General features: G+C 36.2%; 1 protein-coding gene across 1 annotated transcript; it reads right to left on the bottom strand.

The window, feature by feature from the left end:
- Positions 1-2,629: 2,629 nt before the first annotated feature.
- Positions 2,630-4,509, bottom strand: LOC145095127 (pectinesterase-like). The gene is made up of 2 exons (XM_079033062.1): positions 3,513-4,509; positions 2,630-3,327 (listed from the first exon to the last, which is right to left on the bottom strand). Exons 1-2 carry the CDS (start codon positions 4,507-4,509, stop codon positions 2,630-2,632), a joined length of 1,695 nt encoding a protein of 564 aa, XP_078889188.1.
- Between the last annotated feature and the right edge of the window lie 10,034 nt (positions 4,510-14,543).

The following is a 14,543-nucleotide window of genomic DNA, read 5'->3' as shown; positions in this document are numbered from 1 at the left end:
ATCCTTCATTGTCTTTAATCCACTTCCATTTGTTATCCTGAAAAACAAATAAACTGTTAATGTCGACCTGGTTACGCATCAGGTACAAGTGAAGATGGCTGATGACAACCCAAGTCCCTCCTATTCTAGCAACAACTCTGGTGCGACCAATCCCACCATCAGTCCCATGTAATGACATAATGACATCGTGCCATATTCCTCTATTATCATTTCTAAACCGCCACCACCACTTAGCTAGTAAGACATAGTTGAACGCTGTGAGACTACCAATGCCTAAGCCACCATCGTCCCTCGAGTTAAGAACTTTCTTCCAGGCAACCCAAGGAATTTTATTTTTATCGGAAGAACCACCCCAAAAACACCTACATCTGATACTCTCAAGCTATGCAGTTATAGCGGTCCAAAATCAAATATTGGTCGAGGGCCGATATTCGGGATATAGGTTATCGCGGTGGGATATTGGTATTTTTATATCATGCATAAAATTAATATATATATATATATATATATATATATATATATATATATATATATATATATATATAAACATAAAACATATATAAAAGTAATATAAAAAGTCAAAATTCAAAACTATCAATGTTTGAAACATAATCTTACGTAAACCATGGAATCTTCCTCCAAGTCCACATCAACCAAGGCATCCAATTATTTTATCTAGATCATCCACTTCAACTCTAATATCATCATCATCATTTAAGAATTATGTACTTAACATATCAACATGATCAAACCTATAGAAACTAGCAAGTTAACACTTAAATATGTAACAATTAACATAACAATAAGATCGGTTAATACTTAAAACATGAGTCTATGAACTAAACCTAACAATTAAGTACTTAACATAATAGCAGGTTCAATTAAGTTAAGTCCATGACTTAACAATAAAAAAAGCAAGTAAAATTACTTAACCGATATCCCACCTGGAAATAGCCTGAAAATATTGGTAAATATCGGTAAATATCACCGATTTTTGCGGTCCGATATTTGACACCACTATTTTGAAAAGTACCGATAAATGATATCCCACCTGGAAATCGCCGATATTAATTACTTAGCTCTCAAGACGATTAATAACACTAGTGGGGCTTTAAAAAGCGAGAACAAGTATGAACCCATGGTACCGAGAACCGCCTTGCAAAGAACAAGCCTACCCCCAAAGGAAAGATTTCGATCTTTCCAATTTGAGAGCTTATTGTTAAATTTATCGATTAAGGACATCTAATTTGATTTTCGACTCATACTAGATCCAACCGGAGTACCAAGGTAGATGAAAGGAAACTCACCAACACTGCAATTTAACCAATTCGCCATTTCACCAATTTGAGTGTTACTAACACCAATCCCATAAACCTTGCTTTTTGAAAGATTAACTTTGAGGCCAGAGGCACGATAAAAACACCTGAGAATCCTCAAAAGATTAGAAGCATTCTCCTTTGACCACTCTCCCAAAAAAATAGCATCATCCACATATTGAAAAAGAGAGATGGTGGGTCCACTGTTTGGAAGAGTTACCCCTTTATGTATTCCTTTTTCCATGGCCTCTGATATAGCAATCTTTAAAGCTTCGACAACAATGATAAATAGGAAAGAGGATAGAGGATCTCCTTGTCTAACTCCCCTATGAAGCTTGAACTCCTTAGCAGCATTGCCATTAATAAGGACAAAAACTTTAGCCGAGTTTAAACAAGCAAAAATCAATTTAATCCACCTATTATCAAAACCCATGAGATGAAGGATGTTGTCTAAAAAGTCCCAACTAATGCTGTTAAAATATTGACATTCATTCTATAGTTTATTTTAACCATATGCTATATATATTTTCTTTCTTTTGAGTTGTATGCTTGATTTTAGTGGAAATGAATAATAAACTTGGTGAATTGATACAATCTCAAAGTACAATGCTAAAATTGGATACAATTTCAAAGTTTGATGTTAATAGGATAAAGAGTGTTGAAAAAATAATAACCAAGTTTCAAAAATATGGAACATGTATGTGTGTTTGTATGTGAATAACAACCAAGTTTCAAACTATTTTACATATTGATTTAAAATGTTTTGATACAGTTACAGAACAGAAGGGTAAAATGGTCATATTCAATATTTAACATATCCAGCCAAAAGTGAAATCAAACAACATGTTTCAGTCAAAGACACATTCAATTAGAGCTTCAAACTCAGTTAAGACTCCGACTCATATCTAACCTAGTCAACAACTGTCAAACAACATTCAACTAAATGAGCCATTGTTTAGTAGTTGTTGCATTTTCCTCATTATATTTTTAGATTGAGATTGTGTTTGACACATATAAGATACTTTATTTTTTGAGTTTATAACAATACAATATTTGGTGAAACAACTAAAATATCTTGTAACCTAACTTTTAAAAAAGTTATTTGAAACAACTTACTCATAAACTAATAGGCTTTTTTATACAAGTTTTCCAATTATACCATCATATTCTTATTTCTATTACCAAAGGTAGTTAGGATTGGAATCTAATAGATGTATATCTACTTTTGTACTTAATATTTAAAGGCAGATTATTCCTCAAACCCTAATGCTACAATCTGTAATTGATATAACAATGGGAAGCGAATTACAACATTAGACATTCATCATGCCGGAAGTATAAGGGACACCAGTTGCCTTTATCCATAGATCTCCTTGTATGTATTTCCCCGGGGTGTAACGAGCAGCCTCCTCTGGAGTTATCTTCTTGATACCCTTCCATCTTACCCTGTGGGTTGTGTTAGACCCTGGTCCTCTATTGTTAAACTCACCATAATAACATGTATCAAGCCCAAACGTCCCGGCCCATGGGGCCCACCCTTGAGGGGCAATAATCCCGTCGATGAATGACTGCATGATGATGGTTCTGGAGTACAATTTCCATGGACGACCGAGGTAAGTTATTGGCCTTGGGTTGGTAGCCAAGTAGTCATGATCGCCGGTGATGGTGCAGTTTTGGAGAATCAGGCCACCTTGTGAGCTGCGGTCCTTCCGCCCCTGAGCTGTCACAACGCACTCGTTGTTAAGTGACGGCTTCCTGACAATCATCTTGCAGTCTTGGAAGACAGCCGCTGCGTTTCCAAAGACGAAGTCTACTGTTCCTGTGATGGTGCATTGCCTATAAAACTGGCGATAAGCGTGGGCATAAAGGGTGTCTTGGTATCCGTACATGGCGCAGTTGTGGATGATGGCCATATCGCCGGAGATACGCAAGGCCACCGCCTGATGCTTCATTGGCCCCGCCGTGTTCTCAAACCCTATGCCCTTCGCCATGAACCCATCACCATTCACAGCTTTTTCATTTCAATAACAAACATTGATAAATAATAATCAAAATATATATATATATATATATATATATATATATATATATATATATATATATATATATATATATATATATATATATATATATATATATAATGAAATCTTGAAAAAACCAAAGTTTGTCAGTTTTAGCCATGGTTTTTGGACTTACCAACGGTAGCGGTGTAAAAAGTTGCTTCTCCCTCGTCGTAACTCTTGTTTCCAATGATTCTAGTTCTATTATGACCTTCACCGATGAAGATGACATTGTTAACAAGCCTAGGAATGTCGACATACTCCTTGTAAACACCTTGCTTGATCCGTATAATAAATGGCTGCGTGTTGTTGTTGGGAACCTTCTTAATCGCTTCCATGATGGTCTTAAACGTTCCAGACCCATCCTGAGCCACAATCACATTAGGCTTCAACGCTTTCCAATCAACATCAATCAGCAACCGTTTATAGCCTTTCGTCCACCATGCATATGCATGATGATCATCGTTCAGACCTTTATCCAGAAGCCTACGGCTACCCATGGACGTTAACTGGACCTCCCCAAGATATTCATCAACACTATTCACCATCGCGAGACTATTGCTCGTGAGCTTCCCACCCAATTTCAATATCTTCTTCATTTTCTCGCCAACATCACCAGTCGTGTTCGTGAACCCTTCTAGACAAGTCTCTTGGTACGTTAAAGAACCACTGAGCCACACCTTAAGGTCTGCAAGATATTCCTCCATCTTTGAAATATCAAAGTTGTCAAGCTTTTTCAATGATCTTTTGAGGTCATCAATGGAGGTAGTGAGAAGCGATTTACACATCTCTAATGCTTGAGTAGCTCTAGGGTCCTTGGCCACTGCTTGAAGAGTAGATGACTTATTAATGGCGTGCTCAATCTCATTTATCGCAGAACTAAAAGCTATCTTCATGAGCTCTTGAGGCTCATCTGTGTCGTTTGCATTGGCAAGACTCTTTCGACACGATTTCCTGTAATCTGTATGTAGGCAAAGAGATTCTACCGCCTTATTGCTGGTTGTAACCTTGTGTTCCTCCCTCTCGTTGGCTTTGTTGTATATTTTAACAACACCAACTGCTCCGCTCACCGCCATTATTAATAGGATGACTGCAATTCCGATAATGGTGAACTTTCTGCTTCCGTCGTCCATTTATCTTGTCTTCTACTATATTTTTATATTTACATAAAATACCAAAAAAACATTAACAAAAAAGTTCTAAGAAAACTACCGGATCTAGAGAGCTAAAGGTTTTGGGTTCAATCGTAAGCCAGATATTAACGTATTGTTTATATGGTTGAATGTTATGAGTTGAATGGAAGAGTTGAATGGGATGTCATGCTTACTTGTCATTCAATGGATACAACTTCACCATTGTGAAATGTCATTTGACATTCAATGGATTTGGAGTTCAATGGTCATTGAACTCTTCAATGGGAAAAAATAAAGTCTTTAAATCTTTAAATAAATATTTTTTTAATATGTTTCATTGAACTTGTAGAGTTTAATGCATTGTGAGATAATAATAAATATAATTGTATGGAATAATGAATGATGATGTGACACTCTATTGAACAATGCATTGTGGATGCCCTTAGATTTTTCAGCACTGTTTTTTTTAGCAAGTTTTTTCGGACTTTATTATTTCACTTAATTAAGAAGTTTATGAAATACAATTAATGTTATCAATAATTTTTTAATTATTAATAATGATATAAAGTAATTTTAGATTGAAACAAATAACTTTTATGCACATTTTGGAAAATTTGTTGTAAAAGTTTGTACAACTACTCGGAATATTGGCTTTCACCCTCTCATTTTCTTCCTCTTTCTTGTCGTAAAGATTTAGACAGTTACTTGGAATTACTCTTGTGTGTACGCATTTCGACAAATTGCATTCAAATTCTATCGTTTTGTTAAGATATGCATGTTTAATATAAACACCCATAACACGTGTAGCACAACACAATTTGTCCAAAAATCAAATATCTAAAAGATAAATAAACTACAATTTCAAAAGCCCAAATTAATAAATAAATATACCTTCTTTAGCCTTATAAGCCTTATCTTATGCACTTTTCTGCAAACTTGAAATCACCATGACGAAGATGACAATGATGCTCATTCTTTTTCAAAAAGTGCACAATGTAGAGACTGATTCTTGTAATTAATTGTTTTACTATGAAATTTTATTATATATATATGAGGGTTATATATGAACACCAATTTTTGTTCGTAACGGTCATTGGTACGTCTGTTCAAAAAGAGATGTTGTCAGAATTTTGTATTATAACAATATAATTATATATAAATAATAACATAACATTTACATGCTATACAACATATTATATATAGACAATAACATTTCATTTATAGGCATTAACTGTCCACATTCATTTTTTTAACATATTTTTTAATATATATATATATATATATATATATATATATATATATATATATATATATATATATATATATATATATTAAAAAATATGTTAAAAAAATGAATGTGGACAGTTAATGCCTATAAATGAAATGTTATTGCCTATATATAAACTAAGTCAAAGCTTTTTTTATATATAAGTAGTGCATGATTGTTATATCTCAATGTAATCTGAAATAGACATTAATTTCATATCTTGTAACACTTATTGCTGATCGTTATGAATTCTATCATGAAAAATAATCATATAAGTAAATTTCCAAAAATATAAAAATTTGTTAATGATAATAAATCTTTCATAATAGTTTAGTTGTAGATATATATAAACTAGTTGTCAGACCAATGAATTATATGAGTTAGTTTAAAAATAAAATTAAATATAAAGCTTTAAATATTTGAGAACTTTGAATTTATAAGAAAATAAGAAAAATAATAAATTATTATAATTGAAAAGTTTTTTTTTTTTTAAATTTAAATAAATAAACAAAAGAACTAATAAGCTTTAATTTTGAAAATTTTAAAATTAAAAGGTAAGTTCATTAATGACATTGATATCTATTTATTATTACATTTATTGCAATTATTACATTAAAACATTATATGAAATTTAAAAAAATATAAAAACTCATAAAATGACATGTGGAAAAAAAATTAATTCAAAATAACCACAAAATGACATTTGACAATTAAACGAGAGTGTGACAAGTGGTAAAAAAACATTCATTTATTATAGTAGATTAAAAAAAATAGAAAAAATCATAAAATGACATGTGGATGTTTAGTTATACTTGTTGTCTTTGTGATATTTGTATGTGCCTGATAGGGAGGTGAGTGTGGGTGGGGTCTCGTATCTCATCACTAGCTGAGTGTGGACGGGGTTCTATATCTTATCATTAGCAGAGTAGGGGGCCCATGATAGGCGAGACCTTAGGACTGAAACATATAGTATTGTGTATGATTCCTTATGTGCTAGCATGATTATATGATATTGTTTGTATGTGTATAGCGGGCAGAGCGCAATGACAGGCGGGGCCTGGAAGAAACAGATATATATACCGAGTTGGGCTCGATGCCAGGCGGGGCCCGATGCTAGGTGGGGCCTGATGTCAGATACTGTCCGATGTCGGGCGGGGGCTGATGAAGGGGCGGGGGCCCAGTATATGTGATTATGTGTATGGTATGTGGTAGTTTGGGGAGACTCACTAAGCTTCTTGCTTACGGTTTTCAGTTTTGGTTTCAGGTACTTCCAGTTGCAAAGAGAAGAGCTCAGTATGACCGTATTGCACACACCATGATGTTTAGCTTGGGATGTTTACTCTGATGTTTTGATTTGGAAATTATAATAATAATGTTTTGAAATACTTTGACTCATTTTTGATGGAATGGTTTGATAACTATGGTTTTATTAGTAATTAAAAATGAAATTTTGGTCATAATTTTTGGGGTGTTACAAGTTGGTAGCCTTGGTTTGAGGGATTCGGGCACACTCTCGGGTGTGTCTAAACTCAAACCGAGGACGTGGTATAAACTTTTTCAAAAGAAAACCATTTTTATAAAAAGCATTTTGAAAAGAGAAAATGGTGTGGTGCATGCAAACAGCCGAGCTTAAGTAAGTTCTCCCAAATTTCCCATACATGTTTGTTATGATATGATATGATTATGAGAACTACATGCTAGATTAGGGCTAAGGATCTAGGAAGGATGCTTGTATGCTTGCTGTATTTGTATAAGAACTGCATGCTAGATTATTGATAAGGATCTAGGAAGGATGCCTTGTATGCCGATTGTATGAGCTTGTTGAACTGCATGCTAGTACTGATTAGTCAATGATATGATGGCATGATTAGGATTACTCAATGCTCGAATGCTACTTGCTTTGTGCTTTTGGGAGTTCTAGCTATCTTTAACTAACTAGTAAACAAATACGCTAAGTTACATATTATGAGGACCAAATAATTTCAGAAGCTAAGGTTTAGCCTTATTTCGCAGCTCTTGTTTGAGTCCAACCGTTGTAGGGAGAGACCTCTTATTTGAAGAATTATCCAGTCTGAGTAATATGTAATGATATTCTCTAGCTAGTTAAGGAAAGGTAGCAACGACTTCTTATGTAGCTGATGGCGGAGAGTGGGACGGAGATTACCCCAGGGCAAGCCTAGGATGAGAATAGCGCAAAGAGCAGTAGTAGTAGAAGGGACTTGGTGGATTCAGACAGTTTTTGAGGTAAGTACGGGTAGATGTGGAAGGTAATATGGGCCCGTACTACTGAAAGTAGAGGATCCGTACTCAAATCAAAGAAGGCTGAGATGGACCCAGGGAACTTGTAGTATGTGAGATCCCTCGAGTTATGATGAGTATTCCGATGATTTCAATGGTGTATTTTCAGTATGGTGACGCTACGTACTAGACCAGTTGGCAGTTCTGGTGTCGGCGAGGGATCAGGCTCGGGTTCTGGAGCTAGGCAGCTTGATGATTCGATGAAAGAGTTTATTTCGGCTGAGATTACGCGTAATATCATTTACCAGAGTCCTATGATCTTCGGTACAGTCAAAGAGGGTATCTTGGAGATTCTTGATGAGAGGTTGAGTGCATTCTACACTAAGATGGCGACCATGATAGGGGCGCGCACGTTCACATTCTGGGAGTTCAGAGCTTGTGGAGCTCTAGACTATGGGGCTAAGGACACCATTACTAGCAGTCAGTGGTTAGCAGATGTTGCCAATGCTTTTCGTACTAGCCGGTGTCCAGAGGGGGATAAGGTCCGACTTTGGTCTCCAGGCTATCATGGGGCTAAGGACCCCATTACCACACTTTTATAAAATTACTAGATTTTTATAAAAATTTGAGGAGTTGACTTTAGTGCATAAAAAGCCCAACTATGGTCAAACCTTGCATCAATTTCCCACAAAAACATATTACCCAACATATAACCAAGTCATTAACTAACAAATAACCATGTATGCCACCTTCCCTCCCCATCCCCCATAAATTACGTCCACCCCCTCTCCATCTTCATCTCCTTCATTTCTTCTTGAAGAACAAGCTCCAATCTTTCAAGGATAATACTTCGTAAATTGGTTCTTAGATTTTGGTAAGCATTTCCTTGTTAATCTAGTGTTTTTATACACATTCATACTAGTTTTGTGACTTTTACACACATTAACATGTGTTAAAATCCATAGGATAATACCATCTTCAAGTGTTATTCAACCATCTTCAAGTGTTTTTAGCTTGAGGATCTTCATATTCATCTATTTAACCAACCACAAACACACTCAAAGTGAGTTCATACCCCTTTATTTTCAAGTTTTCCAAGTTTTAAAAGGGGGGGGGGGTATACAAGTAAACATGTATAATAACTCAAGTTGTTATGCAAGCTTAGTTTTCAAGTTGTGTAAAATTATTATTTACATGAAATAATGTTATTACCTAGTATTATGAACATTTATGTGTGGTATGTTGTTTAAAATTCAAAAAAAACTATGAATAATGAGGATAAACATACTACATGTTCTTGAGAAAAGATCACAAAAACAAACTTTAAAAACTATGGTTTTTATGAAAGATAATATGACTTTTCTAGCAAAAATAGTTTTAACCAAGTTATTACATTATTTTTGTGTGAAACAAACCAAAATATGTTATTCGGAACATATGTCTTGAAATTAGTCAAAAATATCAAAGATTTAGTTTTACAAAAAGAAAACTCAAAAATCTATCGTTTTATGTGAAAATGAGTTTTTCCAGAAAAAATGGTCCTAACTAGTTTATGGCACCATTTTGTGGGTTTTGGACTAAAAATATATGGTTTTAAACATATAAAATTAACTTGAGTTAAATATCCCAAAAAGGTAAAAATAAGTTTTACAAAGTTATATTTTACTAGTTATCGGTAAATGTCGTTAAAAATGACCAAAAACTAGAAATTGGCTTTATCGTACTAAATGTTCTTATACTTATTTTAGATGTAAATTTATATGATATAATACTTTAAAAACATCTAACATGTTAACTTATATATATATATATATATATATATATATATATATATATATATATATATATATATATACACACACACACACGCACACACACAAATATATATGGATCCAACAAAACATTTATAATAAACTATGATGGGTGTAGTTTATCGGTGATTAACATTGTTTTACCATTTTTGGGGCGAACAAATAGTTATCTAAATGTATAATTATTTTACACTATGTAATTACTATGAAAATGTAATACTTCCACTTACAAAAGGGTTTTCATTACACTATACGTAAACCTGTTGATACAATTTTGTGAGTCATAGTCTTCACGTACCTATCTGAGTACCTACAAAAGTCATGTATTATAACCAGAATCTCCCATAGAGAGAGGGTGATACTTGTTTATAGATTTATACGGGACTAAAAACCCCGCACCTAAGCTGTTAGCTACAGTTAGGCCGGCAGATCTAGGGTGACAAATTTCTAACATTTTGATGCATGAGGAACGTTGTGGGCCAACTAGTCGTTAGCACGATTATAATAACTCACATGTGGTATTAACAATACATTTGGTTTATAGGGCTAACATACATTCAATCAATTTTATATAATGATAAAATACATAATACTGTTTTCCAGTACAACACTACTTACATTTTTGGTATTTGGGTTTAAGACTTACAGCTCATTTTTAAAGAAAATATTGGATTTTCTGAAAGCACACTCTATCATTTTTACAAGGAAAAGTTACCAATTTTTCTCATACAAAACTCTTAAGAACTCACCAACTTAATTGTTAACACTTTTTCAAAACCATTTGTATTCTCAGGAAACTAGTAGACAGGCAACCAAAAAGGTTTTGAGGCTGGGGCGTCGCAACGTCACGTCATTTATTTTTGTCTTGTGTATTTGGTATCAAGTAAATAATGTTTTGGATACAATGTAAACTTCTTAATTATCAATATGATGATTGTATGGATTTGATCACTATTATTCATTATGTTATGATATTGTACATGAAGTCATCTATCCTCAAACGTTTCTGCCGTTCTAGTTTTGGGGGTGTGACAAATTGGTATCAGAGCATTGTTTATAGTGAACTAAGTATATCAAACCATGTAAGATATACTACTATAAATACAATGGGGCTAAAACACTCTGACTAAGAAGTATACTTTTAAAACGTAATAGTATTTTTATAAAAGTATACGTACATGCATACATACTAAAACAATGTCATAATAAGAACCATATAAAAATTATTAAGATAAGTTGGACGCTATGATTAAACCTAGATAGTGTGTAATCATATCTGGGATAAATATGGCATGATCAACCATATTTATGCGAGATATGACTAACATGTGTTTGGGAATAGTCGTGGTGAACAACAAATCTAAAACTTACCAACCCCCTATACAAAGAAACTCTAAGAACCAAACATAAAGTTTAAAATACTCTAGGAGTATTTTATGATACTATAGAACCATACACCTAGATTCTTTATGAGTCTCTTATACCTTTATTCTCACATAGACGACATGGCCGGATTTCGCCACGAAGACCCCTACTACCCTGCCATGGCAGCCAAATGATGGATTGAGGAGGATCCAAAAGAGGATCCTGAAGAGTTCTAAGAGATTGATTACGATGAGGAGGATTCTGATGAGGGATCAGACAAGGAGAAAGGCGCTGGGGAGATCGTTAATGAACCTTACCCTATCAGGAGTAGGCATGAGACCCTTTCACATCCCTCCTTCCAGGTATATAGACACCCCAATGAGGGTCCTCCTTGGATGAACATTCCTTGTAAGAGAATATTGCCCATTCAAAGGGAAAATTTGTTGCTAACATCTGCCTCTATCCAAGATGCGCCCCCACAATGGGCAAACCAGCTACAAGCATAGGCTAGAGAAGACGACCGACAATCCACATTCGACATGCACCCCCTACACCATGCTCCGAGCCCCAGCACCCCCACAGATCGAGCACCACCTCTGATTGTACCACGAGTGGCCCGATTGGACACTCAGTTCAGGCTCTTCATCACGAGGTAATGGAGATAAGTGGTGAAGCCCAGAACGCGACGGTACGAATTCAACACATCCACGACGAACAAGAATACCATACAGATGCCATGTTGAACCTATAAGTGGATCAGAAGAACAATACAGACCGCCTACATTCCTTATAGGAGGAGATGGCCGCCAAGAGACAACAAATCCTTGCAGTTGAAGCCAGGACTGTCATAGCGGAACAGAGAGCGGAGGAGGCCACTCACGAGATATGTGAGATGGTTGGGCACCTTGTGCATCATTTTGGTATATGATAGACTAGTATAGCCGAGGGAGTTAGTGAGTACACTACTCACACTATGTGTTAGACTTACTGCATCTTTCATCACAACTAGTAGTAGTAAATCAAGCAAGGTACGCCCTCCAAAACCAATGTAACCTCGAATCAACTTAATGTTTTGACATCTATATTCTATTTTGGTAACTTAAATTTTGTACAATACCTACTAGTACTACTTACTACCATAAGTACATTATGATAATGTTGGTCGAAACATTAGGAACCGTACAATAAAACATCTAATTTATATGTATATATAAATATAGATGAGATACAACTAGCAACGACCATAGTTACTTACAAACTCGTTTCATACCATACAACAAAATCATGTCACTACGCGGAAGTAACCAACGTATCGACGCAATACCAGTTCTACAAATGGACCCCGCTACATTCCAAGCCATTGTAGCAGCCACCGTGGCAGCCGTCATGGCACAACTTAGCGCTAACAACACAAATGGAAATGGGAACGATACCAAAAGTTCCAATCATGGTGACAATTAAGGACACCAACGAGTGTGCTCCTGCAAAGACTCCCCAAATTACAAACCTAAGAACTCCTACGACAATGGAGGAGTACTGCCCAAGAAACGAAAGTTTTGGGACCAGAAAAAGGGTCGATCGACTCAAGAGCTTGCCAAAAGACAACAAAATGTGGCAGTCCATAGCACTACTGTCATTATTGCCCCAGTGCCGACGAAACCATATGCCGGGAACCTGCCTAAATGCAACAAGTGTAACTTCCATCACAATGGATTCTGCCGAGAGAGGCACTGCAACAACTGTAGCAAAAAGGGGCACACCGCTCATTTCTGTAGGGCGACAACACAACAGACCACCCACGCCACTAATGCTGGGGTGAGTCATGAGTGTTACGGATGTGGTGATACGGGGCATTTCAAGAGGCAATTCCCAATGGCAAAGAAAAAAACTGTTAGAGAAGTGGGAAGAGTGTTGGCGATAGGGCATGAGGAGGCAATGAAGGACCCCACCATGGTTACCGATACGTTTCTCCTCAAATAACTCATATGCATGCATACTTTACGATAGGGTGCAGAGAGGAGGTTCGTGATTCACGAAGTATAAATACATACTCAAACAAAAACCTCAAACATTCACTAAAATATTCCCGACAGATATGGCTAGGGGAAGAACTGAAACCACCAACGACACATACCTAGGATGCACCCTAACTCTAAGCAATCATTCCTTCCAAATCGACCTAATACCGGTGACAATAGAAAACTTCAATGTGATCATTTGCATGCGTTTGTTAAGTACTCACTATACCAATAACATGTATTACGAAAAGGCTGTTCAACTTAACTTACCAAATAACAAAACCCTTGTCATCTATGATGACAAACCCGACACAAACCTCCAAACCGTCTCTTACATCAAGGATCAAAAGTACCTGCACAAGAGGTACCACGCCTTCCTAACCCATATTGTGGACAAGAAACAGGAAGTGAAAAACATCAAGGATATTCCAGAAGTCTGTAACCTCCCCCCATGTATTCCCAGAAGACCTTCCGAAAATACCACACGTGCGCCAAGTCGAGTTCAGAATTGAATTGATTCCTGGAGTCACTCCCATAACCAAATCCCTATATCGATTAACGTCGGCGGAAATGCAGGAATTGTCCAATCAACTGAACAAACTAATGAGTAAATGTTTATCAGGCCGAGCTTCTCACATTGGGGAGCACCAATCTTGCTCGTAAAGAAGAAAGGCAGATCATTTCGTATGTGCATTGGCTATCAAGAGTCGAAAAAACTCACCATCACGGACCGATACCCCTACCCCGAATCAACGATCTGTTCAACCAACTACAAGGAACGAGCTACTTCTCAGAAAGTTGATCTAAGGTCGGGATACCCTTAGCTCAGAGTTTCAGAGGAAGATATCTCCGAGACAACTTAAGACTCGTAAGGTCAACTACACCACACACAACTTTGATTTAGGGACAATAGTGTTTGCCTAAGAAATCTAGAGACACTACCCTTATGGCACAAAGCGCACAATCTTCACTGACCATAAGAGTCTCCAACACATTCTAAATAAAAAAGAACTCAATATGAGACAACGATGATAGGTGGAACTGCTAAATGATTATGAATTGCGAAATCTGCTATCATTCGGACAAGGCCAACGTAGTAGCAGATGCTCTAAGCTGAAAGGAGTACTCGTACCGCCGATAAAAAAATCATTGACCATAACCATCGATTCACACCTATCCACGCAGATCAAGGAGGCGCAACTTGAAGCCTCGAAACCCGAGAATGTCACAAGTGAATCCTTGCGGGGGAATGGATAAAAACCTTGAGGTTAAGGATGGCGGAGCTCGTTACCTCATGGGCCGAATCTGGGCACCAAGATTCGGCGGGTACATCGA

Source organism: Lactuca serriola, chromosome 3, assembly GCF_051521515.1.
Source record: "Lactuca serriola cultivar US96UC23 chromosome 3, Lser_US96UC23_V15, whole genome shotgun sequence".
Taxonomy (NCBI): Eukaryota; Viridiplantae; Streptophyta; class Magnoliopsida; order Asterales; family Asteraceae; genus Lactuca; species Lactuca serriola.
This window is presented reverse-complemented; position numbering and strand designations above follow the sequence as displayed.

Coding starts and splice junctions, on each gene's coding strand:
- LOC145095127 (XM_079033062.1), bottom strand. CDS start 4,509: ATGGACGACGGAAGCAGAAAGTTCACCATTATCGGAATTGCAGTCATC. Junction 3,328..3,512: donor TTTTTACACCGCTACCGTTG/GTAAGTCCAAAA, acceptor GAAATGAAAAAG/CTGTGAATGGTGATGGGTTC.